Below are 27,331 nucleotides of genomic sequence, written 5' to 3'. Positions count from 1 at the left end.
CCCTGTACCATAATTCAATTAGTTATCTACCATTTCAGTAACAAAAAGTAACAAATTTAGTTGTGATTTTAAACATAAACAATATTCACCCAGAAAACATAGAATAAGTGTTTAAGAATAAATGCTGATATGTTTTTTCTTAATATACAGTTTTTTCTTCATCTCCTCTTGGATACTTGGGTTTCTATCTAGAATTTGATTTCATACTTCGTGTGTCAGTTGATCAGTTTATGCGACAGTCAGGTACTGGTAATAGAAAAGCCCAAAGACGCTTGTGGAAAAGAGACAAGCAGCAATCCACCAGGTGAGGAAAGACAAGAGTCCTCAGAATAGGAGATGAGTGAAAATATTCTTTAGGCTTCCCAAAGCCATTGTTACTGGCACTACAGTTATTTTTGTCTTTCCATCAACAGATGGAGACTCAGAAAAAATTGAACTGGGAAGCAGATTGTTTTCAACTGCAGTGTCAGAATTAGATTCTGGGGAGATGCCCCAAGAATAATTACCTGTTAAAAAACAGAGTAACATATAAGAAACTTGTTGAATTAGATTTTAAGTTCTATTATTTCTAGCAACTCAATAATTAGTTTATATATATTTGTCAAACAAAAAAATGCCACAATTTTACTTATAAATTAGTAAATACTAATTGTGTCCATCCACATAGCTTCCTGATAATACTAGTAAGCTATCAGGGTAGGAATCACCTTATCTTTTAACATCTTAATTTTTACATGTGAATTAGTTACCTTGGGACCTTATCAGTGCTGGATGTGACTCATCTCACCAGATGTAGATGTCTATTTTATGATGGAATGAATCACAGACTAATAATGCTTATGTCTTTCTGTTCTCATTTGGCAAAATGAATGCTGGTATTGCATGGTAGGCTGTAAAAGACATCCCTCAAAAGAAAGAAAAAAACAGTGACATCAGATCTCCCAATAATGAAATAAACCCCACACCTTACAAATTCTGTCCAAAAAGTTCACAAAAGTTTGAAGTATTGAAAAAAAAAATTTCAGATATCCATAAAGTTAAATAAACAATGCTTTATACAGCTCATTGTTGAAAGATGTCAAAAGTAGCAAGAGAAGAGCACAGCTTAAAAGCTGTTTATCAGCTGTTTGCCAAGAGGTCAAGGTGAGCCTTCCTGTGTATTCAGCACTGGTGAGGCCATACCTGGAATCCTGTGTCCAGTTCTGGGTTTCCCAGTACATTGACATACTGCAGACAGTCCATCTCAGGGCCAAAAAGATAATGAAGGGACTGGAGCATCTTTCATATGAGGAGAGGTTGAGAGAGCTGGGACTGTTGAGCCTGGAGGAGAGAAGGCTCTGGGGGGGGGGGGGGGAATCTTATACCATATAAACACCTGATGGGAGGGAATGAAGAAGAGGGAACCAGGCTCTTCTACTGCCCATTGACAGGACAAGAGGCAATAGGCACAAATTAAAGCATAGGATATTCCATGAGAACACAAGAAAACACTTTTTTTACTGTGAGTGTGGTCAAACACTGGAACAGGTTGCTCAGAGAGGTTGTAGATTCTCCCTCCTTGGAGATACTCAAAACCCAACTGGACACAGTCTTGGACAACCCCCTGTAGCTAACTCTGCTTGAGCAGGAGGGTTAGACTAGATTCTAATTTTCTTCAGGAGACTGAAAATATAAATGTCCTATATTGAAAAGAACTCAGTTTTGTTCATCAAACGTTGCCTACCTAGTGTTTTCAAAAGCAGAGTTGAATGAAGTACCATTACCAATGGTGAAATATACTGCAGTGCAATTACACAAAGATAACAGAATACCCGAGCCACCTGGGAAAATAGAAAAGAGTAATCCATAAGTTTTGGGTCATCAAAACAAACATTTATGCATCTGTTCAGGAAAAACAAGGAATTTATTAAAAAAAAACCCAGTTCTTATGCAAACCTCCCCCCTATTTTACATGTTTTATAGCATGTTTTAGTATGTGATATACTGTCTTCAAAAGACCTAATGAAGGTCCCTATAATGAATTCTATTTTCAGGACACAATCCCAAAAGGAAATGCTGAAAGAAAATAATTAAAAGTTGTGGTTCTATTAACACAAACCTGAGCAATTTTGCTTATCCAAAATGAATGTTATAATTCAAATATTAATATTTGAATACACTAGAATTTTGTGAGCCATCTCAAAGCTAAATATATGATTATGCTAAGTTATTTACAAACTAAATACCATTTCAAAAATGAAGTACTGTGACTGTAGAAACAGTCCAAAGCCTGATCAAAGGTAAATGAAACTTTGGCTAATATTGTAGTCCCTTTTCAAAGTGAGATATTTGCAAGATCTCTAAATGAATAAAACCAGTGCTTTAAAAACAATGACAAGAGGAATTTTCATTAGCATTAATCAATAACAAAGCATTTAAATGATCTTTATTTCAGGTTCATTGAGAACCACTCAGATTTATCCCTCCCTGTTCCCAATCTGTTCCAGCTTTCTCAAGATTGCTACATTATGTGTTTTACATAAGCTGTTGACCTAAAAGGCTAGATGAAATTAAGAAGGTAAAAAAGTAACTAAATCAATGGAATAATAGAATCATTAAGATTGGAAAAGACCTCTAAGGTCATTGAATCCAACTGTTAACTCAATACCACTGTGCTCACCACTAAACCATATCCCAAATAAATAGCAAATAGCAAACAAGCAGTAAAAGTTCACTGGGCTTTAGAAAATAACAGAATACAAGGTGGCAAAAAAAGATGCAGGCACACCTGAAATTTTTTTAAATAGCTTTGAAGCCTCAAAAGGCTTTGAGATGATCAAGCATCAGAAAATTGAAATGCAAAAAAAAAAGCAGTAAAACATCGACAGAAGAAAAAGTATGAGACAAAATATTCAAAGATAATTGGTGGTGTATGATGAAAAGAGCAAATTTTTAAAAAGTAATGATCATTGTAGGAAAACAGGTAGGAAAGACTTTACTGGCAAAAGTACCAGAAGTAAAGAAAGCAGGCGTGGCTAGTAAAACCAGCTAAGATTATATTTAGTGGCCCTGAGCTTCTTAAAGTTTTTCAAAGTACTGGATAAATGGATTTAGGAAACAACACATACATTTAATCAATGAGATGAAAACTCCCAAAACTAAAACTATGCATTCACAACTACTAGAGCAGTTCTCTCATAAACAATTACTGATAGTTGTACTTCCTAACTTTTTTTGAAGTCCAATGCCAGTCACTTGGTAGGTTACTACATATATGAAATAACAAATGAAATAAATAGGGCAGGAGATCTTTCTCCTTTTTAATGCCTTTACTAAAAGTGATCAGCTTGGGTGGGGAGAACCGACGGGTCTGCCACTGCTCCCAGGAATGACACGGAGGAGGAGGAAGAGTGCAGCTTTGTACACTGGTCTTGCAGGCAGAGCTGGGGCTTCCGTCCTCACGCGGGCATTAGGAGATTCCCGGTTTTCCGGTTTGACATTCAAGGTCCTCTGGTTAGGGTGAGGGGTAAAAAGGGTCTTAGTGGATATTGGATTTTGTTGCTTACGTCTAGACATCACTTCGATCCGTCAATTTTGTGTTGGCTTGTTGTTTTTAGAGGTTTTTTGCTAGGTTTGGTGAGGGGCTTCTCCCGTTGCATGCTGGCTCAAAGGTCATTTGCATGCCACTCCGATGTCCCCTCCTCTTCACCGTCCGGGTGCCATCTTCCAGGAAGCAGCAGGGCGACGCCCGGCAAACGGAGCCGGCCAGCGGCTGCCCCTGCGGGACACGGCGATCCTGGCCGGTCCCCGAGAGGCTCTCCCGGCACGGCCGGGACCCGTGCTGAGCGGGGGGACGCCCCGCCGCTCCCGGGGCGGGTCCGCACTCTTGGGACACTCCAGGGCCGCCCCGCCCGCAGCGCGGGGCCGGGAAGACAGCGGTGGGCTGGCTCGGGGCAACTAAAAAGGAAACTATTAACAACAGGAGATTACAACATGAAATTATTAACAATAAATAGTTAGAACTCCAACTTGGCAGCAATCGGTTTAACTTGTGAACTTTGCAACTTTAAAAAATATGGACAACTTTTTTACTCATAACAACAAAGATAAGATTACAGTAGTGATGATCTAAAAACCGAGAGGAAGCTTTGTCCTATGGCATACTGCAATATTCCTTCTGGAATACACCCTGACACAGAAAGATTATCAGGCACTGCTATCATGCAACACTAGAAATAAGTTTATTTTGCAGGAAATGCATCTTGACTCCATATCAAGCTTACTATTTTCTATCTATCAATTTCCTCTGTTTGCTGACTTTATTACTTTGCTTTAAAAAAAGCCCCTCAAGTAAGTCTTTCCCTTTTATCGCTTGCTACAGTAACAAGATGAGCAGATGGTTTCAGATCTAGTCTAATGCATTTGAGAGTGGTCTCTCAGAACTAAACATGTCTTATTTTATCCCAACATATAACTATTGTATCTTAAATTTTGCCCAAATTTAGCAATTACAGTTAGATTAGGTAACAACACTTTGCCCTTCTAAATTTTACTTCCTTTTCCATGCTGTGGCTAAGAAAGCACCATTTATCCTATACACTCCTAAGTTTCATAGAATCATAGAATTATCAAGGTTGGAAGAGACCTTCAAGATCAAGTCCAACTGTCCATCCAGCACTGCCACTATAACCCTTAAACCACTAAACCACATCACCCAGTGCCAGATCCAGATGGCTCTTGAACACCTCCAGGGATGGTGACTCCACCACCTCCCTGGGCAACCAATGCCTGACCATGCTAACAGTGAAATTTTTTTTCTAATGTCAAATCTGACTCTCCCCTGTCTCAGCTTAAGGCCATTTCCCCTTGTTCTCTCACTGTAGGCACAGTAGAAGACACCAGCCCCCACCTCACTACAACCTCCTTTCAGGTAGTTGTAGAGAGCAATGAGGTCCTGCCTGAACCTTTTCTAAACAAACCCAGCTCCCTCAGCCACTGTTCCTCATAAGACGTTTTCTAGACCCTTCCCAAGCCTTGTTGCCCTTCTCTGGACAGACCCCAGCACCTCAATGTCCTTTATGAAGCGAGGAGCCCAAAACTGAGTGCAGTACTCAAGTTGTGGCCTCACTAGTGCCGAGAACAAGGGGGCAGTCACTTCCCTGGTCCTGCTGGCTACACTATTCTTTACAGAGGTCAAGATGCCATTGACTTTCTTGGCCACCTGGGCACACACTGGCTCATAGTGAGCTGGCTGTCAACCAGCATTCCCAAGACCCTTTCTACCCAACAGCCTTCAAACCACTTCTCCCCCTGCCTGTACTGCTGCATGGGTTTGCTGTTACCCAAGTACAGGACCTGGCACTTGGCCTTATTGAACCTCATGCAGTTGCCCTTAGCCCATTGACTGAGTCTGTCTTACCCTCAAGCAGATCAACACTCCCACCTAACTTGGTGTCATCTGCAAATTTACTGCACTCAATCCCCACATCCAGATGATCAATAAAGATGTTAAATAGGACTGGCCCCAAAACTGAGCCCTGGGGAACATTGCTAGCTATTGGCCCTAACTACTAGATTTAGCTCCATTCACCACAACTCTCTGGGCCTAGCCATACAGCCAGTTTTTTACCCATCAAAAAGTCTACCCATCCAAGATGCAAGCAGACAGTTTTTCTAGGAGGATGCTGTGGGAGATGGTGTCAAATGCTTTACTGAAGTCCAGATATGTAGAGAGCTTTTTGGATAATTGGTTAGCTGAGAAAGGACATTTCGATGTGATACTGATGGATAAGGATAGGGGAAACAAGCTGGGAACTAAGCAACCAGTGTCCAATCACTGACAAAGGTCATAGTGACCTTCGCTGAAACGGGAAGACGGGGGAGAAAATCGCTTGCCAGAAAATGTAGATATCTTAGGTAGAGAAGCTAGAAGAATGCAAACATAGAAGCAAAATAATTATTAGAAGATAGAAGTAAGTGTGGTTGATCCAAGTGTGCTTTAACCAATAATGAGCTCAGCTTTTGCAATATGTATAAGCTTCATTAACACCAATATAAATATGTGTGAGTTTTCAATAAACTTCGGGATTTGCTATTCACGCATATGGTGTGTCGCATTTCTCCCGCCGTTCACGACACAGATAGACAACATCCACAGCCTTTCCCTCACCTACTAAGCTGGTCACTTTGTCCTAGAAGGAGATCAGGTTGGTCATGCAGGACCTTCCTTTCATAAATCCATGTTGGCTGGGTCTGATCCCCTGGTTGTCCAGCATATGCCATGCAATGGAACTCAGGATGATCTCTTCCATAACCTTGCCCGGAATCAAGCTTAGGCTGACAGGCCTGTAGTTTCTTGGATCATCCTTCTGACAAATTCAAACTCAATTCATGCTGGACAGAAACACTCATCAAGACAAACATAAGACTTGCCAAGATATTTGTAAAGAATTCCTCATGGTGGGATCTCTTAGAACAAAGGAGAAACAACTTAAGACAAAGCATCTGAATAATATGGATGATGTATCTTTGCATATTTTGCATTGCAGAATTTTTTTGTAATGGTACTATTTTTATAAAGGATATAGTTTAGGAAGCTTCATTCAAATTTTAGTTCTGGTAACAAGGAAGACAACAAACCAGACATTTATGTTTTTCTATGAAGAGCATTTGCACAGAGCACTCAAACATATATAACCTTAGTGCAGTTATACTTACCATTTTTTGTAAATCAATTGTACTTATTCTACCGGCTTCCTTTTTCATCTGATCCATGCATTTCTGGACTAAATTCAGATGGGCCTGTAAGTGACTGCATATCATAACCAACTTTAAAGCACACAAAAGGATTATAATCCACAACCGCATGGTGTCAAATGTATCTTCTGACATTCTGTGGATAAAAAAGGTAATGTTTTTTTCTAAAGGTCCCCTACCCCTACAGAGTTATTTGTTTGCATCATCTGCAAGGAAAATGAGAAGGTTGTGAAGGATTGTCTCTGTGTGTTGTATCCCACGGTGAAGCTGAGGAAGAGTGTGAGGAGGAAGAAGTGGTAGAGAGGAAGTGTTATGAACTGACTGCAACCCTCATTCCATGTCCCTCTGTCTTTCCTGGGAAAGGAGGTAGAGACTTTGGGAGGGAAGTTGAGCCCAAGAAGAAGGGAGCAGCAGAGGGAAGGTGGTTTTAGATTCATTCTTATATCTCATTATACTACTCTTTAATTGTCAATAAATTAAATTAATTTCCCTGAGTCGAATCTGTTTTGCCCATGATGGTAATTGCTGAGTGATCTCCCTGTCCTTATCTCAACCCACGAGTCTTTCATCATATTTTTCTGCCCCTGTCTAGTTGAGGAGGGGGTGATAGAGCAGCTTGGTGAGCCCTATTACAGCATTAGATCCAAATTAGAACCCATTTGTTTGCAAGCAACTCTTAAATGCTTGAATTTTGAGTAACAAAAAGAGGACACTAAAAAGCAGGCTCTTACAGATAATTTCAAGTTTTGTGATATATAGTTCTATATAACATCTCCAACTGCCTTAGATACATTGCTAAAGCACAACTTTCATTAACTGAAGAGTAAAATGGAAACAACATTTATATATTTGCAATGTTTTATGCAATACTTCAGTGATCAGTTATCTTAGAAGCATCTTTTAAGTCTAGAAAGCAATACAAGTGACAGTAAACTATATCAGTTTCAGCTCAATTTGAGTACTACTTTGAATTATGTTAATAAAATGACAATGACAATTACCTATGCTACTTACACAATATTGATTTCAGATACAATTATTCCTGAAAATTATTTCCATTTTTATTCTTTAAAATATTTTAGCTAGTGAATGCCATATGCACTTCATCTTCACACATATTTTAAGACAAGTTTCATACTACTAAGGACCTTAGGTCAGTTCTCATACCAATGTATCTCAATCCTCTTCAGTGAAATTACTTCTGTCTTAGACCAATAAGTAAGACACAAGGTATTAGAAGCTGTCAATGACATGATGTTCTGTCCCTAGGAAGAACAATGCAGAACTCTGACACAGACATGCCAGAAGACAGCAGCTCTTTGGAAACCACTGCCTTACCATTCTTCATTGGATTCAATACTCTGCAACTAATTCTCATTCTTCCTAAACAACAGAAGCCCTTTACAGCTCAGTTGGAACTTCTACAATACCTTTCATGAGAGATGCTAGTCACAGCCACAGTTTTAAGTTTTCCATGTTGCTATGACTTTTACAGGGCACTACTTTGACTTAAGGTTTTATCCTCAATACCCCAGAAAGAATTTTTAAAGAGAATCTTACAAAGGTACGCTCTCTTTGCCAAAAGGTGGGTTCATAATATAGTCCTTAGTGATTGGTTTTACCCACAGTAGAACCATAAGTAAAGGAGACAAGAAGTTTATATGCAGCAATGTTCTGGAAGAGGGAAAAAAAAGGAAGTGAGTTATTAAATACAGTTACCATACTGTTGAAACTGGTGGTACAGAAGAGTAATACAAGTTTTACAATAGGGGAGAAAAGGTAATTAAGAGAATTACTTCATTTTTTAAAAGTATGGCTTAAGTCTCAACAAAACAGTAATATTACATACTGCGAAATCACACTGGTTGTGGTTTTTAGATATTCAAGCAAAGTAACCAAAGGAACTACATGCATTTTACCACACTATAGTAAAAGATAGTTGTTGAAAATTTCCATACAATGGCATAATACAGAACTGCAGAGGCCATTACTGTTTTAGTCTTGAGTAGGTATCTTAGATGGATAATTATGGAAAATATGTTGCTATAATGTGACTTTTTTTTGCTTTATTAAAAATGCACTGAGATTATTTTCAATTATCTAAACAGACTAGAAGAAACACTTTTCCCAGGTCAGATCATCCAGTTTAATGAAGACTTTTACTTAGGAAGCTTAAGGAGCAATCCGAAGCATTTCAGTAACTTGTGAAATAAACTTCTACTTATTTAAGACAGCCTATTGCATTAGTGGACTGGTGTCGGAACTCAGTACATCCCTCTGGATGTCCAGAGTTGCTGAGGACCCCGTCAGGGGGCTCGGAGACCCTGGCATGCTGCCCAGAACACCTGGGGATTTGATTTTGACCCTCGGAGCAAGTTACCAGCTTTGTATGAGGACGTGAAATTCACACAGGTTTGAATGGTGTAATAATAAAATATTCACAGGGTGAAAATGTAGATTTTAGGATTTTTGGTATGGGGGTTATGGGGACAAGATGGAGGAATCAGGGTCTGTCTAGTCCTTCTTTCTTCTTCTTGTTCTCCATTTTCTGCTGTGATGTTGGCACTTTGGGATTGGTTTAGAGTAGAAGTGCACTGTCTAACATAGGTGATAGGTATTGGGAATTAAGAGTAAATATGATATACGTAGTTTGTAGTATAAAAAGACGATACCGCCTCGGGGGCGGTCAGAGTGCTTGTGGCTGCCTTCCTGAACAGATCTCGGCTGGGCAGAAAGAGAATTTTATAGATAAGAATTAATAAACAACCTCAAGACTGAAAAGTGAGGAGTCCAGACTCGTTCTTCCGTTGCACGGGCTGAAGCAGAGACATCCTGCGCATCTCGGGGCAGCAAATATCTACAGCCAACCCAAGAGACTGGAATGTGCCAAAGAGTGGCAAGAACCACTTGATGTTTATTTGAGTAAAGGTAGAAAGACTGAAAGATTCTTGAAGCAGGATCTGGAAATTGAGTGAATGTGTAGGAAAATTGTATGAATTAATTAAGAGGATTCAAAAATATATATGTAAAAGGATGCTGCTAAAGGAAAACCAAACAGGCAGTCAAAATTAAAATTGACATTAGAATATCTTAATTCTATTTTACCCAAAATTTTATTCCCTATTTATATATGCAAGATTCATGTTAGTAATTTTGACCATGTTACTGAGGTGACAATTCATCATTTGCCTAATCTCAAATTATTTTAAGTCACTGGTCCCTATAAGTCTCCCATTCTGTAATTATAGAATCATAGAATATGCGGAGTTGGAAGGGACCCATCAGGATTCTCAAGTCCAACTTCTGGCCCTTCACAGGACACCCCCAAGAATCCAACCATGTGCCTGAGAGCATTGTCCAAATGCTTCTTGAACTCTGGCAGGCTTGGTGCTGTGACCACTTTGCTGGGAACCCTGTTCCAGTGCTCAACCACCCTCTGGGTGAAGAATTTTTTTCCAATAGCCAACCTAAACGTCCTCGACTCAGCTTCATGCCATTCCCTTGAGTCCTGTCACTGGTCATGAGAGTGAAGAGATTGGCACCTGCCCCTCCACTTCCCCTCATGAGGTTGTTGAAGACCGCAATGAGGTCTCCCCTCAGTCCCTCCAGGGTGAACAAACTAAGTGAAGCTCAGCCACTCCTCATATGACTTCCCCTACAGACCCTTCACCACCCTCATGGCCCTCCTTTGGATGCTCCTTAATATCTTAATGTCTTTCATATATTGTGATGACCAAAACTGCACACAGGACTCAAGGTAAGACCACACCAGTGCAGAGCAGAGCAGGACAATCACCTCCCTTGACCAGCTGGTGATGCTGTGCTTGATGCACCCCAGGACAAGACACGGTTGGCCCTCCTGGCTGCTAGGACGCTACTGACTTATATTCAACTTGCCATCAACCAGGACCCTCAGGTCCCTTTCTGCAGCTGCTCTCCAGTGTCTTGTTCCACAGTCTATACACATATCCAGGGTTGCCCCATCTCAGGTGCAGTTTCTGGCACTTTCTTTTGTTAAAATTCATACAGTTGGTGATTGCCCAGTCCTCTAATTTGTTGAGGTCTCTCTGCAAGGCTTCTGTGCCCTCAAGGGAGTCGACAACTCCTCCCAGTTTAGTGTCATCAGCAAACTTACTTAGTATTCTTTCAAGTCCTGTGTCCAAGTGTGAGAGTCTGTCCGAAATATCCCTCATCTGCCTCACGATCGTCATTGGGGACGACTGAAGAAAAGACCCCCCTGTCTAAAATCTCTGGCTCTGTAGGACAAAGTTACATGCCAAGGGCTCCGAGACCTGAGAGCATTGCTAAGCTATTGTACACAGGTGTGTTTGCAGTATGCTACACTGAGCCTAATGAGAAGAAGAAGGGGGCACTGTGCCCTTTTTGCAACAATAGCCTTGGAAGTTGTCTCACCTCTTGGCCTGGCTGGACTTCTCCTGAGTTTTGGGTGGTCCTTCAAAGAAGACCCCTCTCGCTCATTTGCAATCACCGTGACGGACAAACTGAGATGTAAGAAGCCTCTTCTACAGAGAAAAAACGAGACATGAAACCCCTATGTGAGAAGGCTCTGTCTCATACTTTCCAAGGACTGGGACTGAAACCCCCAACCCGGGGGAGGTGTGCAGGGGGAGGCAAGCTGACCAAAGGAAGATGGATGTTGCAGGTGTGAGCATTGGACCACAAAGACAATGGCTCTCGCCCACCACTGAGAACATAGACTGTGTGTACCCTTTCCAAATACCATTCTTTCCCCTGAAGATACAATAGACTACCTTTAATTCGGTTTCAAGATCTATTCCCCTTCCCCTATCAAAAAAGAGTATAATTAGAGTCCAGATGGACTGCAGCTCTGAGATCTCCCTGACGTAACAGGAGGATCCTCGACTGGACTGGGCCAAAGGACTTCGTCTCTATGTTTGGTAGCTATATCCCCCTCTTTCTCTCTCTCTCTTTTCTCTATCTTTTTCTCTCCCTTAATCCCTCTATCGCATTTTGCTGTGGTCATTCAATAAAGGTGCATTTGTTTCGATTATTACTGCAAATCCCCTGTGCCATGTCGGTTTTTTGCACTCTGAGATCAATCCACGAACCATCACGAAACCCGTTCGTAAGGACGGATCATGACACCAAGTCATTGATGAAGATATTGAAAAGAACTGGGCCGAAGATGGAGCCCTGCAGAACCCCACTAGTGACTGGGGCCAGCCTGATGTAACCCCACTTGCTATAACTCTTTTTGCTGACCCATTGTGTTATACAGTTATTCAGCTGTGTGCTGGACATTTTGTCCAGAAGCATCCTGTGAGAGACAGCAGCAAAAGTTTTCCTCAAGTCCAAAACGATTTCATCTACTGGCTTTCCTAGATCAACTAAGTGGGTTACCCTGTCATAAAAGGAAATCAGGTTTTACAAGCAGGACTTTCCCACCATGAAGTTGTGCTGGCTATGACTGATGACTGCGTTGTCCTCCATGTGATTTCAATACTTCCCAGAATAATCTTTTCCACGATTTTACTAGGCACTGAAGTGAGACTGATAGGCCCGCAATTTCTGGGGGGCTCCTTCTGGAAAATAGGGACAATATTCCCCAGCTTCCAGTCAGCTGAGACCTCTCTGGATTTCCAAGACCTCTCAAAAATGATCAAGAGAGGCTTTTTGATAACATCGGCCGGGTCTTTGAGGATTGTCTTTCTTGGGTTTTATTTTTCTCTCTCTTTGTTATTTTTTTCCTCTCTTTTTCTTAAGAAAATAAGAGCAGCAGATCCCACACAAGAGTCAACTGGGAGTTGATCATTTTCACAGTCATGGTCCTCCAGCTCAGTGCTCTGGGGGTCCCAGAGCCCATCATCAATGTTGAAGACCAAAGCGAAGAAAGCATTAAAGATCTCAGCCTTGTCCATGTCCCTGTTTGTGAGATGACCAACTTCATCCTTTAATGGTCCAATGTTATTTGGGCACTGCCTTTAATTATTAACATATTAAATATTTGATATTTCTGCCTGAGATCTCATGTGCCCAGATCAAGACAGATGTTGGAAAATTAGAGGATAGTTACAGAAAAGGCACAAGAAATTCTAAAATACTGAAAATCATAAAAATAAAAAAATCAGGTGTTTAAGAGGTGACTTGATAATCTACACAGACTGAAGCTTAATAGCAGATACAACAGTCAATAGCTTGCACTTGTAATTGGATGTATTCATCTAGAATGAGAGTCCAAATCTAATATAAAGTAATTAGATAACAATTTACCAAGAGTAAAGGGTCCATTTCAAACATAGTTAAATTTTTTAAACAGGGCATTTTTTAGCAAAAATACACTTCAGTTTGGGGAGAAATAATTTACATATGAGAAAATCTAATGGTTCTCTTATGAAAGTGGCCAACCTAAATGATCACAATGGCCTATACTGCAGAATTTGGCATTATTCTCCATTTAATATTCAGAGTTTATGATCTATGAAAGACATTTAGAGTTGTTTCCTCAACCAGATAATGCTGAAGATAAATAGTTAAATACAAGAGAACATTTTACTTCAAAATTCAACAACAGCTGAAAATGAAAATGTTCCTTTAACTTGAACTAACCTTTGTGATATATATTCTGGGTCATCATAATGTAAGAAATACTGAAATACTTTAAAGGACAATTTTAATTTACTTTTTATTTTAACACTTTAATAATTGAATGCTTTTTTATATCTTAATCTAAATTCAATATTTATTAACGGAAGTTTTTACTGAGTTTTAGATTACTGAGGTTTCCTTTTAATGTGTTTCAACTTGACTGCCTTTCTGAAGCTATTTCTTCACTTTCTGGTTTTTTCTTTGCATCTTAACCTAATTTTATTAACAAAGACCCATCTAGAAGAAAAAAAAATCTGTGGCTGCCCCTCTTCTTCCAGACAGTTATTTAAATTTCCAAAAAGATAGGGGGGAAAGGAAACAGGAAGTATAACATTCATGGTGGATCTCTCACTCAAGGAAAGAAAAGGAATAACTCATATTCCACTTTTGAGGCAAAGAATGTAATAGATTGGCAGAGGGCAGGTTGAGCACAGTGGCATGTCACAGATCTGGAGATATGAAAAGCAGGCAGCAACAGAATTCTTAGTCAGTCACTACCTTCTTAATAGTTTGGATTTTTCATTTTCAGACATTAAACTGAGATTTAAGATTGAGTAACATATATATTGTATATATATATATGTATATATATCTCTTACTGTGTTATTTTTTCTGTTGCTAAATTCAGAGCATCAAGATGCATTTGAGTCAGTCGCAAGCCAGGGAATGTCAAAAAAGCACCAATAAGTGAACAAAGAACAGCCAGGAACAATTTGAATGTTAGTTTAGACACAGGACCCCGAAAAGAAAAGAAATAAGAAGGGGGGGGGGGGGGGTGATGGATATCAGAAACTTCATTCAATTCAACAGTATCTAGCAGTTAATCAAATTGAAATAAAAATCAAGCAAGCCACCTCTTTATTTACTAAAAGAATAGAAATCTCTTCAGTATAAGAAAACGAAAACCTAAGCTCTTTCCTACAAGATATTAAATTTGTTATCAGAGAAAAAAAAACCCCAAAATACTAATTTTATATTGTGATTTACAATTTATGCAATAAAAATAAAGAGTGGAATGAACTCAATTTTTATAATTTTAATAGAAGAACACATACATTTTAAGTTTAACTGGTCAAAGGCAAATTTTTATTTTTAAGTTATGCTATTCAAACTGTCAAGAGACACCATCATCAATTCAACCACTGCTGTAAACAGCAAAAGCATTGTGAATGTCTAAAAGGAAATGGACACAAACAGAAAAATTAATACAGAAATTAGTACATTCAGAATAGTTTATTAAAAAGAGAGAAAAGAAAGGTTAAGTGTTGCAGTGTGACACCATTTCCTGTTTCACCTATCCCAACCCCCCAGGTGTGCCAACCTCTCCTTTCCCCTCCCCCTTTGCCCTCCTGCTGAGAGCTGTCCATCAATCTTAACATTCCAGCAGGGTCGTCGTGTGGTTGGCAGAAGTTCAAAAGATGCCCCTCAGGTCCGGGCTCATTGGCCTGTCCAAGTGTCTTTATCCCTTGAGCCTTCCTCTCCTCCCACCTGGTTGGTGCCTCACCCGTCCCTTCCCCTCCCCCTGTCCCCGGGCTTAAAAGGAGATGGGACCATGCGGTCTGATTTCTGTTGGGAGCTGTTACAAGATTCAGAGGTCTCTCATCCTGGAATAAAACTCTGGATTAAAACTCTATGATAGAATCGTCTCCTGTTTCTCTTCACCGTCGCCTGAACCTTTTCCACCAGAGGTAATCTGAGTTTCTACTATGCCTGGATTTGTTCCAAGTGCCCAGCTGCAGCATCCAGCTGGCCAAAGGTATCTCTGAGGTGAAACACCACAGCTGCTGCCTTTGACCCAGCAGCAAGGGTCAGACGAGCCCAGGCACGTCCCACCCGGTAATATTTGGACTAATATTCCATCTATTGGCTCCCAAACGTGTGGCTGCACGAACCTGCAGCCCCAGAAGGAATCGCAGAACCTTGGAAAAGCGTTAAGGCAGTTTAGCGTCCACTGGCAGAGCTGTGGATGCATAGCTCTCCAGAGAGACTTTGGGACTCATCCCACAAGAAGTTTCGTGGAATCCTCTCCGCCTCTGGAAAGTGCAGCTCCTTTCTGGTGAGCGAATTTTCCAGGGGAGAATAGGGGAGCCCCTCCTGCCCGTGGGGTCCTATTTGTCGTGATACGGCGGGAGAAATGCGACACACTATATGCGATGAATAGCAAATCTTGAAGTTTATTGAAACTCTACACATATTTATATTAGTGTTAATGAAGCTTATACATATTGCAAAAGCTGAGCTCATTATTGGTTAAAGCACACTTAGATCAAACACACTTACTTCTATTTCTTAACAATTATTTTGCTTTTATGTGTACATTCTTCTAATTTCTCTACTTTGGGATAGCTACATTTTCTGGCAAGCAATTTTCTCCCCCGTCTTCCCGTTTTAGAGAAGGTCACTGTGACCTTTGTCAGTAATTAGGCACCGGTTGCTCAGTTCTCAGCTTGTTTCTCTTACCCTTATCTATCGGTATCACATCGGAATGTCTTTTCTCAGCTAACTAATTATCCAAAAAGCTCTCTACACTATTCCAGTGAAGAGACCAGCCCGCCTGACTTTGCCAGCAACAGCTTCGATTTCAGTGAGTATGTCTGCTCCTTGGGGGAGTAGAAGCTCAAATTCCGTCTCTGCCGTGAGACTTGTTCCTTTTTGCTCTTGCATTTAGACTGTGCAGCCCTGCGGAGCGAAAGCAATACCCTGTTAAGCTTTATCCCACTGCAGCATGTTTTTGCCATTTTTAGATTTGGCGGCGCCAGCTTGGAGGAGCGGGACAGCTCTGCCTGCCTCTCCTCCCGCCTTGGCAGCACAGCGTGCTTGGCTCTCGGTGCGGGGGCGGGGGGTGCTCCCTACACGCGGCGTGGGGCGGCCCCAGTTTCGGCTTGCCACGCGGTGCCCGGGGGCTGCTCTCTACACGTGGTGCGGGGGGGGCTGCATTCTCGGGCGGGGGAGGCTTTGTCTGTCTCTCCACGCGGCGGCGCAGGTCCCGATTCCCTGCTGCTGCTGCTGCGGCAGTTTTAAAAGCAGTATATACAGCTGCATTGTAAAAGCTTTCGTCTGATCGTTATTGCTTTTTAACGGTGGTCTTTTTAGAAATCGGTAGCTGATTTTGGCTTTGCATTCGGTCGGCGGGACTTTGTTCTGTGCCATTTACATCTAAAATGGGCTCAAAGTTAAGCACAGCACAAAAAGGAGTGTATTATCATATTGTTGGAATTTTAGTCAGTGCAAATGTAAAGTTCTCTAAAGGAAAATTGAAACAGTTTATAAGGTGGCTTTTTCTACACTTCCCACAAACTTCTCCTGAGGAAGTCCACAATATTCAATTTTGGGAAAAAGTAGGGCATGAATTGATAACCTTGGGACAGTCTGGGAATATATCTTCAGCTAAATTTGTGTTCTGGAGCTTACAAGTTCGAACAGCCTTGCTCAAACAAAGGGAATTGGAGAAAAAGCCAAATATCAAGCCATGTACCTCTGCTCTCCCTGTTTCTCGCTCTCCCAGCTCTAAACCTCTTACCCCAAAACTTGGTATTTTAAAGAGAGCACACTCTGCCCATTCTCTGGGAAGCTGACTCCCTGAGCTCTTTAAAATGCCTGACTTTCCTTGTCCACAAGGACCTGGCCAGACTGCGTGGAAACTTTCCCGAAACCCTGTGTCCCCTGCTCTGAAACCCAGAGCATGTGTTAGCTTTTCAGAGAGCAGTGATGCCCAAAATGGCCCCCAGTCCCTAGGGGGTACACAAGATGGACAATGCCACGTGGCACCATCCCAAACCTGGTCATCTTCTTCCCAAGATCCCCTTAAGCATCCCAAAATTCCTTCCCCATCCCCCCTCTCCTCCTGTTCCTCGTGACACCTTCCTTCCCCCCCTTTCCTGCAGTACCCTCAGCTCTGCCCCTCTACTCCTCCCAGGGGGCGTCTGCCAATGTGACATCACCAGGTGTCCCCGCCCCCTGTTCCCACGGTATCCCTGCCCCTTGCCAGCCCCCTGTCCCCGCCCCCTGTTCCCATTGCATCCCCACCCCCTCCCCGGGTTCCCACAGTGGGGGCATGCCCACTGCACTTCCTCACAGCTGCATCTGTGATCCCATTACTTCCAATTAAAAGGATACAGGGCAAGAAGCTGCAAACCCAATACAGGGTCCCACTTTGTCATTCGCTCCTGTTTCATATCAGCCTGCAGCACAAGGAGGAGCAGCCCCAACTGCTAATTGGAGCTCTTTTGGACGACAATTGATTAAAGAGGTCTGTAAATCTCACCGGGAGTATGGCCCACACAGTCCATATTTATGTGGCCTTTTAAATTCTGAATTGAGTAGGACTGTAGTAGTCCCACATGATTTAAAACAGCTTTTCTCATGCCTCATGTCCTCTACAGAATTCAAATTATGGGAATTAGCATGGAAACAACTGCTAAAAGAGGCTCTCCCAGGCTTGCATGCTGATCTAAACACAGCGAAAGATGCTAATGGCATGCCAATTACCATTGAGCATCTCTCCGGTGAAGGGCAATGGTCTTCACCCTCAATCCAAGCTACTGCAATTCCTGTAGAAACACTCAAGAAAGTAAAGGAAGCAGCTGAAAAAGCATTCTTTTCCCTCCAACCTGAGGGGCCTTTTGATCCCTATAGTATGATTAAGCAGCTACCATCGGAGCCTTTTCTGAAATTTGTAGAAAGGTTAACTAGAGCCATTGAAATCCAAGTTAAAAAAAGAGAATGCAAGGGAAGAGGTTTTAGAGGAAATGGCATTTACAAATGCAAATGAACAGTGTTGAGCGGCAATTTTGAGCCTTCCTCTCGAACCCCCCCCACACTAAAAGATATGCTGCTAGTCTGTAACAGGAAAGTGCCTCTGATGAGTGTTGCTGAAGACACCAGACCAAGGCTGCTGCCAAGACCACCACAGCGTGTCGCCGTTGTGAGCCCTGCGCCCATTCCCTCAGCACAGCAGTACCCTGGGCAGCAGTGACGACCACCAATGGTTGACCCCACAAAGCCATGCCTGCTTTGTGAAAACCTTGGACATTGGAGTAACCAGTGCCCCCTGAAAAGGCAATTTGATGAATGTAGAAATGTCACGGGAGGAAAATTACAAGCACTCCCAGGGGGTCAACAACAACAAAAAAACTGAATGGGGAGCGCCGGCCTGCCAGGCGTGCAGACACAAAAAGAGCAGGCCAAGGGAATAAGGGAAGCAAAACAAACCAAGCACGCGGTAATATTACTATTTCTGTAAGTGAAGCAGATGCTTCAAAGACCACGTCTGCTGGTCCACTGTTGAAAGTGAAACAAAATAACCTATGTTATGATTTAGGTGAGCCTATGTTAACCATGTCTTCTGTCAATGAGCCTTACAGGTTGCAGCTGACAGAATCACTCCACCTGAAAGACACTGACTGGCATTTTGTCTCTGTCAACCCAGAACAGAAGGGCACTTGGCACCGTATTCATTGTAAGTACATCGTCACTGGGGACACCAAACACACACCACATGAGATTGAAATTGCTCCAGGAATGACAACATCAGATCCTGAGCAATTCATTCTCGGGCTGCACTGTTTCCACCCACCCCTGTTTCTTCCCAAAGGACAAATTGTTGCACAAGCTATCCCTGTGCCATTTTTGCCTGAAGGCACCAAAAAACAAGGGCCCACAGTTGCCCGGGTCCAAGTTATTGGGAAAGACAAACCCAAATTATGGTGTAATGTCAGTGGGGATGGGGAGTCAAAACGCATTGAGATGCTTGTAGACACAGGTGCAGACTGCACAGTGATCCCAGTACAAGACTGGCCAGCACATTGGCCTTTGCAAAACGTTGCTGGTCACGTTCAAGGTGTAGGAGGCCTGCAATTGGCGAGACAATCCAAAAGCATCATCCAAATCGAGGGACCAAACGGACAATTGGCAAATATCCGTCCATTTGTGTTAGAATATTCGGAACCTTTGTTAGGGAGAGATTTAATGGCCCAGTGGGGTGTCACAATTGATATTCCAGACTCTCCACAGGATTTTTGTACAGCGGTCATTGAACAACAGCGCCCCACCCAAAAATTGAAGTGGAAAACAGACAAACCAGTTGAGGTGAAACAGTGGCCGCTCAGTAAAGGTGCTTGAGGAGCTAGTGGAAGAGCAACTGAAAAAGGGTCACATTGTGGAGACCACGTCCCCATGGAACTCTCCAGTGTTTGTCATTCAGAAAGCTGACAAAAAGAGATGGCGGCTCCTCCACGACCTCTGACAAATTAATAATGTCATTGAAGATATGGGCTCTCCCCAACCTGGTATGCCATCCCCAACAATGCTTCCCCAGGATTGGAAATTAGCTGTTATTGATATAAAAGATTGGTTTTCCATATTCCCCTCCACCCTGACGATGCACCGTGTTTCGCATTCTCGGTCCCCACCATCAACATGGAAGCCCCTATGAAAAGGTACCATTGGACAGTTCTTCCTCAGGGACTAAAGGTCTCGCCAGCAATCTGCCAGTGGTATGTCTCTTCCCTGCTTTCCCCAGTGCGTGCAGCCGCAGAAAAAGCCATCATCTATCATTATATGGATGATATCCTTGTGTGTGCCCCCAATGATGATTTACTCACACATGCGCTTGACCTAACGATCGATGCATTGATTGTTGCAGGGTTAGAGCTCCAGGAAAAGAAAATTCAAAAGATGCCACCTTAGAAATATTTGGGCTTAGAAATTGGAAATAGGACCATTGTTCCTCAAAAACTAGAAATCAATCCAAGGATCAAGACCCTTGCGGATGTCCACAAGTTGTGTGGGTCTTTAAATTGGGTAAGGCCATGGCTTGGTCTGACTAACGAAGACCTTGCCCCTCTTTTCAATTTATTGAAAGGGGGAGAGGACCCGGGTGCTCCTAGGTCTATTACCCCAGAGGCACGGAAAGCTCTAGAAAAGGTTCAGATTGCAATGTCCACAAGACAGGCCAACCGATGTCGGCCTGACCTGCCATTCAAATTTATCACCTTAGGTAAGTTGCCACACCTCCATGGAATCATTTTCCAGTGGGAGGAAAAACAAACTCCTAAGGCAAAGGACACACCTAAAAAGGGCCAGGACCAGAGGGACCCTCTCTTGATCATAGAATGGGTTTTCCTCAGTCACAAAAGGTCCAAGAGAATGACAAAGCCTCAGGAGCTGGTAGCAGAACTGATCCGGAAAGCAAGGACCTGGATCAGGGAGTTAGCAGGATGTGACTTTAGGTGCATTCACATTCCAATTGAGTTAAAATTGGGTCAAAATACTATGCAAATATTGGAACAATTGTTTCGAGAAAATGAAGTGTTGCAGTTTGCTCTGGATTCCTACTCAGGACAAATTTCTGTAGAGCGGCCTGCCCACAAAATTTTCAAACAAGATGTTCAATTTACTCTGAAATTGAGAAGTGCTCTGAGTAGGAGACTTTTAAAAAAGGCTCTGACTGTCTTTACAGATGCGTCCGGGAGGTCCCACAAGTCCGTCATGACTTGGAAGGATCCTCAAACCCAGCAGTGGGAGACGGACATTGCTGAGGTGGAAGGTTCACCTCAGGTTGCTGAATTGGCTGCTGTTTTTAGGGCTTTTGAAAGGTTCTCAGAACCATTCAATCTGATAACGGATTCTGCATATGTGGCAGGAGTAGTATCCAGGGCAGATCAAGCAATACTGCAAGAAGTGTCTAACATCACACTTTTCAAATTGCTCTCAAAACTTGTAAAGTTAGTCACTTGCCGGGAGCAACCATTTTATGTGATGCATGTCAGTTCACACACTGACTTGCCAGGGTTTATCGCTGAAGGCAACAGAAGGGCAGATGCTCTTGCTGCACCTGCAGTGATGGCCACTCTCCCAAACGTTTTTGAACAGGCAAAAATCAGCCACCAGCTTTTCCACCAAAATGCACCTGGCCTAGTTCGTCAGTTTCACATCACTCGAGAACAGGCCAAAGCGATTGTGGACACATGCCCAAATTGCCAACAACATGCACTCCCTACAGCGAGTACAGGAGCAAACCCTAGGGGGTTGAACAGTTGTGAACTGTGGCAAACAGATGTTACACACATACAGTCATTTGGACGGCAGAAATAAGTTCAGGTTAGTGTAGATACCTTTTCTGGAGCGGTCTATGCTTCTGCCCACACAGGAGAATCATCTATCAATGCCATTAAGCACCTCTTACAGGCTTTTTCTTTCATGGGCATCCCCAAGGAGTTGAAAACTGATAATGGCCCTGCCTACAAATCCAAGGAATTGGGGAGCTTCCTGCAGCAATGGGGAGTAGAGCACAAAACTGGCATCCCCTACTCCCCTATAGGTCAAGCCATTGTAGAAAGGACTCACTGCAATATTAAAAGAGTCCTGGACCAGCAACAACAGGTTCTGAAGGTGGAACCTCCCCACATCCGGTTGTCCAGGGCGCTGTTCACAATCAATTTTCTGAACTGTTCCTTTGACAGCCTGAATCCGCCCATCCTACGCCACTTTGGGGGGAGCAGTCATACGATGTTGAGAGAAAAGCCTCCGGTTTTAGTAAAGGACCCTGAGACTTGGAAGACTGTGGGACCTTACAAATTGGTTACTTGGGGACGTGGATAAGCCTGTGTGTCCACCCCCTCTGGGTTAAAGTGGGTTCCTTCCAAAAGGGTAAGGCCCTATGTTCCCAAGGTCTCAGAGAAATCGACAGAAGCGCCCCAGGTTGCCAATGCTGCCTGGAGAAGGAAACGCCGCACGCATTCTCTGGAGGAAATTCCATTTAAGCCTCCTATCTGGAATAGTTTGTAATATATGTTTGTCTTAAGTTCCATGTACCAGTTTTGATCCCACGGTTTGTGTGTAGTTTTGAGACACCATGAGACCAAGCCTGCTCCTCGTCCTACTCGCGATCATTCCACCAGCAATCTCCTGGATAGTCCCTCAGCCCAAAGCACATATGGACTACCTTGGCAAAAGCCCTCGGACATCAAGAGAGAAACTGACGACTGGCTAAGTGGACTGTTCAAAGGCTGGGGACTCTCGGGCTGGGTGGGATCTATTCTGAAAACTGTGTTTTTAGTACTGTTTATATTAGTTATTGTTGTTGTAGTTGTTAGCATTGTTTTTAGACTAGTCAAACGCATGGTTCTCAAGTTGATTTCAAGCTCATCTCCCCCTCCTGAAGTTTACCATTTGGAAGCCCTTAGTGCTCCAATGAATGACATGGAAGCCTCAGTGGAAAGCACTGAACCTCCTGTAGAGGAGCAACCAATTTACCAACCATGGTTTGGCAAGCATTCTGCACCACAAACCCAGTCCTCTTCTTTTTAAACAAAACTAGGGGGAGATGTTGCAGTGTGACACCATTTCCTGTTTCACCTATCCCAACCCCCCAGGTGTGCCAACCTCTCCTTTCCCCTCCCCCTTTGCCCTCCTGCTGAGAGCTGTCCATCAATCTTAACATTCCAGCAGGGTCGTCGTGTGGTTGGCAGAAGTTCAAAAGATGCCCCTCAGGTCCGGGCTCATTGGCCTGTCCAAGTGTCTTTATCCCTTGAGCCTTCCTCTCCTCCCACCTGGTTGGTGCCTCACCCGTCCCTTCCCCTCCCCCTGTCCCCGGGCTTAAAAGGAGATGGGACCATGCGGTCTGATTTCTGTTGGGAGCTGTTACAAGATTCAGGTCTCTCATCCTGGAATAAAACTCTGGATTAAAACTCTATGATAGAATCGTCTCCTGTTTCTCTTCACCGTCGCCTGAACCTTTTCCACCAGAGGTAATCTGAGTTTCTACTATGCCTGGATTTGTTCCAAGTGCCCAGCTGCAGCATCCAGCTGGCCAAAGGTATCTCTGAGGTGAAACACCACAGCTGCTGCCTTTGACCCAGCAGCAAGGGTCAGACGAGCCCAGGCACGTCCAATCCGGTAATATTGGGATTAATATTCCATAGTTAAGAAACACATAAGATTCAGATGAAGGTTTCTTTCTCATTAAATATCCATATCTATAAATTGCATATTAATCTAAGTATATATTTTAAACTTCTGTTTCTCACAAATAAAGAAAATACAATTCTTATACAATACTTGAAAATTTCCAAAGAAGAAATTCAAATTTGTATTCCCACAGCGATAACATACCATATACAAGCATTTTAGGTCATGTCCTTAAGGCAAGGATTGTAACAGAATCCCGTTTACAAAACATAGAGGCTGTCTATGACAGTGATTGTATATATAAGCAATATCATAAGCTATGTCAGTCTATACAAAACTTGAATGCACTGTAGCAGGCAGATGTGCTTGCCAAGAGGAAATTACTAATATAGCCTGAAAACATGACTGAAAGTAAAAAGGAAAAATTTACTCCTAATTCCATTTTTATGGTAGCTTTTGCACTCTCATCCTCCTTCATACCACAGTAACTGCAAAATATACTTTTCTCTTGTTTTAAGCAATCTTTTCAAATCTGAAGTGATTGTTTAAGAAGCAGAATGAGAAATACTTTATAGTTTTTAATTGTGTTTTATGGACTGGAGTAATTTTGGAATAAAAAGGAAATACACAAATGCAACAAGTTATTTGGTAAATATTTATGGATTATTTTCATTAATCCACCTCTTCACATTAATACAGAGTTTATAACTGTGTATAAGAGCAAAGCATGCAAGACAAATGCTTGCTAAAAAAATCCAAGTGGTTCAGTTATAAATGCAACATAATGAAGACCAGTGTATTTCCAGAAACTTACTGGGATTCCAAACCCTGGTTTTCAAGAAACTGCATAGCACTTTCTGAAAAATTTGAGAATCCTGCAGAGACATAAATCATATGTATAATATCAAAGTACAAATATAAAATCTCTTTTTTAAAAAATTATAGGTAACAGGACATATTGTTAAAATTTTTTACAAGCATTATTATTAACAACAAATTATTTCTAGCTTTTTCATGTGCTAACTGGCATGTCACAATGCAATAAAACTCAGTTATTAAGGGTCTTTGAAAACATTTCTGATATTTGTACATTTCATAAATCTGAATAGAACACTCATTTTTAAGAAGGTAAGTAACTTTTCAGTAGAGGAACTTGACTTTACTATGCAATGTGTATTGATTTTGCATGGCCTGGTTTTTGGTAGTGGAGGGGGGCTACAGGGGTGGTTTCTGTGAGAAGCTGCTAGAAGCTTCTTCCATTTCCAGCAGAGCAAATCCTTGGCAGCTTCAAAGACAGATGTGCTGCTGGTCAAGGCTAGGCCAATAAGAAATGGTGGTAATGCCTCTGTGATAACATATTTAAGAAGAAATATAAACAATAAAAGGTTGTTGTGCAGTTTTTGTTTTGGCCAGAGAAGAGCAGAGTGAGAACATGTGAGAAGAACAACTATGCAGACACCAAGGTCAGTGAAGGAGGGGGAGGAGGTACTCCAGGTGCCAGAGCTGAGATTCCTCTGCAGGCCATGGTGAAGATCATGGTGAAGCAGGCTGTTCTCCTGCAGCCCATGGAGGGCCACAGGGATGCAGAGATCCACCTGCAGCCTGTGGAGGAGCCCCACACTGGAACAGGTGGATGCCTGGAGGTGGCTGTGAGCCCATGGGAGATCTGTGGAGAGAGAGACCCTACTCCCATGCTGGAACAGCCTGTCCTTGAAGTATAGTAGAGGAAATGTATTTAAATATCTGTATAGAGGCTTTGCCCCAGAGGTCCCGGTTGCCCTTGATGAGCTGCAGCTGCGATGTCCTTAATTGGGCTGCAGCTGTAACCAATGAAGATGACCGGGATAAAAGAGGGTGGGTTAGCCAGTCAGGGAAAGCCTTGGAGGAGCTCTGACCTGAGAGAGAACAGTATACAGAAGAAAGAGTCAGTGAAGAGCTGCAGCCATGAGAACCCACCAAAGAGGTATGGACTTTAGAAATCTAATAACAACAATATGGGACTCTAGAAATAATAGAAGAACAACAGAAGGATAACAATTGATGACCCCGACGTGATAGTTAACAGAAGATAAGACAGGCGAGAGCTGCGGTGGTAGCTAGCAGAAGATAAGACGGCCAAGAGCTGCGACAGAACAGCCAAGAGCTGCGGTGGTAGCTAGCAGAAGATAAGACGGCCAAGAGCTGCGACAGAACAGCCAAGAGCTGCGGTGGTAGCTAGCAGAAGATAAGACGGCCAAGAGCTGCGACAAGATAAGACAGCTGAGAGCTGTAGTGGCCAAGAGCTGTGACAGAACATAGCCTTTGAGTCAGAGAGCTGTGAAAGAGTATGGCCTTTGAGCAAAGAGCTATGTGAGTTGTACATGGCCTGTGAGTCATGAAAAAATGTATGAATTGTATTTAAACATCTGTACAACTGTTAACTTATGTAAAAGAAAAGGGGGAAATATAGTAGAGGAAATGTATTTAAATATCTGTATAGAGGCTTTGCCCCAGAGGTCCTGGTTGCCCTTGATGGGCTGCAGCTGTAACCAATGAAGATGACTGGGATAAAAGGGGGCGGGTTAGCCAGTCAGAGAGAGCCTTGGAGGAGCCCTGACCTGAGAGAGAACAGCATGCAGCAGAAGGAGTCAGTGAAGATCTGCAGCCATGAGAATACGCCAAAGAGGTATGGACTTTAGAAATCTAATAACAACAATATGGGACTCTAGAAATAATAGAAGAACAACATTGAAGGACTGCACCCCATGGAAGAGTGTCCCATGCTGTAGCAGTTTGTGGGGTACTGTTGCTTGTGGGATGGACTTGCGTTGCAGCAGTTTGCAGAGAATTATTGCTCATGAGCTGGGCTCGTGTTGGAGAAGTTCATAGAGAACTGTCTCCTGTGGGAGGGACCCCACAGTGCAGCAGGGGAACGACTCCTCTCCCTGAGCAGCGGGAGAAGCCATGGGTGATGAACTGACCATAACCCCCATTCCCTGTCTCCTTGTGCCACTGGGGTAGAGGGCAGAGCTGGAAGGAGGGAGGGGTGGGGGGAAGGTGTTTATAAGGGTTTTATTTTACTTCTCATTATCCCGGTCAGATTTTGTTAGTAATAAATTTACTTCATATCTCTAAGTTGAGTCTGTTTTGCCTGTGATGGTATTTGACGAGCAATCTCTCCTGGTCCTTATCTCAACCTTTGTTAAATTTTCTTTCCTCTGTCCAGCTGCAGAGGGGAGTGAGTGAACGGCATGGGTGGGTGCCTGGCATCCCACCAGTGTCAACCCATGACAAAGGAAAAATGGATTAAAGATAAAACTAGAAAGTAAATATAATTAGCAAAGCAAACAACCCAGGTAAAGATGACATCATTTAAAACAAAACAAGGAAAATATACAGGCTATCCTTCAGAACTGGTATTCCAAAGCAATATTTCCTACAAGTGTATTACATATAGAATTTATTTGAATATAGCTATTCTCAAGACTATCTAAGCTGCTTAAAATTAACTTTTCATGAAATGTAATCACTACAGCTATTGCAAACCCTGAAGAAAGGAGTCACCTGATTCGAGTCCAAACTCTAGATAGCTTTCTGTCACAATCAGGATTGCCATTGCTTTCACAAAAAAGAAGAAGCTAAAGGTGACACAGACTGATCTTTCACCTCCATCCTTTACTATGAAATAATGGGTGGTCAATGAAAACAGTATCTTACTAGTCAAGAAAAATGTCAAGGAAAATCAAGTTTGCAAAATAACTATATTTATGAATTATAAACCTGTATTTTGGTCATCTACACGAAGACTGTTTTAAGATGTGCAAATGCTTTAAAAAGTAGTAAGTGTTTGGCCAATTATGAGGTGAATTATGCTTTACAGTATTGTAGGAGCTGAATAAACAAAGGCACACAATCACATAATGGGTAGCTAGGAATACACTATTCTGGAATACAATTTTGTTTTCATTTAGGCTTACTGATAGCCAAATGCAATGGTATTCATTATCAACTGAGAATAATTAAACCAAGGTTTAAATGTAAATTTTACATACTTTTAAGAGTTTACAGAAGTTATATCAAA

At 42.4% G+C, this 27,331-nt stretch overlaps 1 protein-coding gene across 1 annotated transcript; it reads right to left on the bottom strand.

Annotated features, from left to right (window-relative positions):
- Nucleotides 1-324: 324 nt before the first annotated feature.
- On the bottom strand, nucleotides 325-26,866 carry LOC139599005 (transmembrane protein 161B-like). Its single transcript, XM_071445934.1, has 7 exons — nucleotides 26,815-26,866; nucleotides 24,086-24,146; nucleotides 13,962-14,102; nucleotides 8,296-8,409; nucleotides 6,697-6,871; nucleotides 1,724-1,820; nucleotides 325-506 (listed from the first exon to the last, which is right to left on the bottom strand). Exons 1-7 carry the CDS (start codon nucleotides 26,864-26,866, stop codon nucleotides 325-327), a joined length of 822 nt encoding a protein of 273 aa, XP_071302035.1.
- Nucleotides 26,867-27,331: the final 465 nt, after the last annotated feature.

This window comes from Agelaius tricolor, unplaced genomic scaffold (assembly GCF_023055355.1).
Source record: "Agelaius tricolor isolate 1412-34295 unplaced genomic scaffold, bAgeTri1.0.p SCAF_21, whole genome shotgun sequence".
Classification (NCBI taxonomy): domain Eukaryota; kingdom Metazoa; phylum Chordata; class Aves; order Passeriformes; family Icteridae; genus Agelaius; species Agelaius tricolor.
The sequence above is the reverse complement of the archived record's forward strand: the minus strand, read 5'-3'. Positions and strand labels throughout refer to the sequence as shown.

Excerpts from the sequence above, each read along its gene's own strand:
- LOC139599005 (XM_071445934.1), bottom strand. The coding sequence starts at position 26,866 with ATGGCAATCCTGATTGTGACAGAAAGCTATCTAGAGTTTGGACTCGAA. Across the intron at positions 1,821-6,696 it reads CAATTGATTTACAAAAAATG|GTGGCTCGGGTATTCTGTTA; the intron begins GTAAGTATAACT and ends CTATTTTCCCAG. Across the intron at positions 507-1,723 it reads TCTGCTTTTGAAAACACTAG|GTAATTATTCTTGGGGCATC; the intron begins GTAGGCAACGTT and ends GTTTTTTAACAG.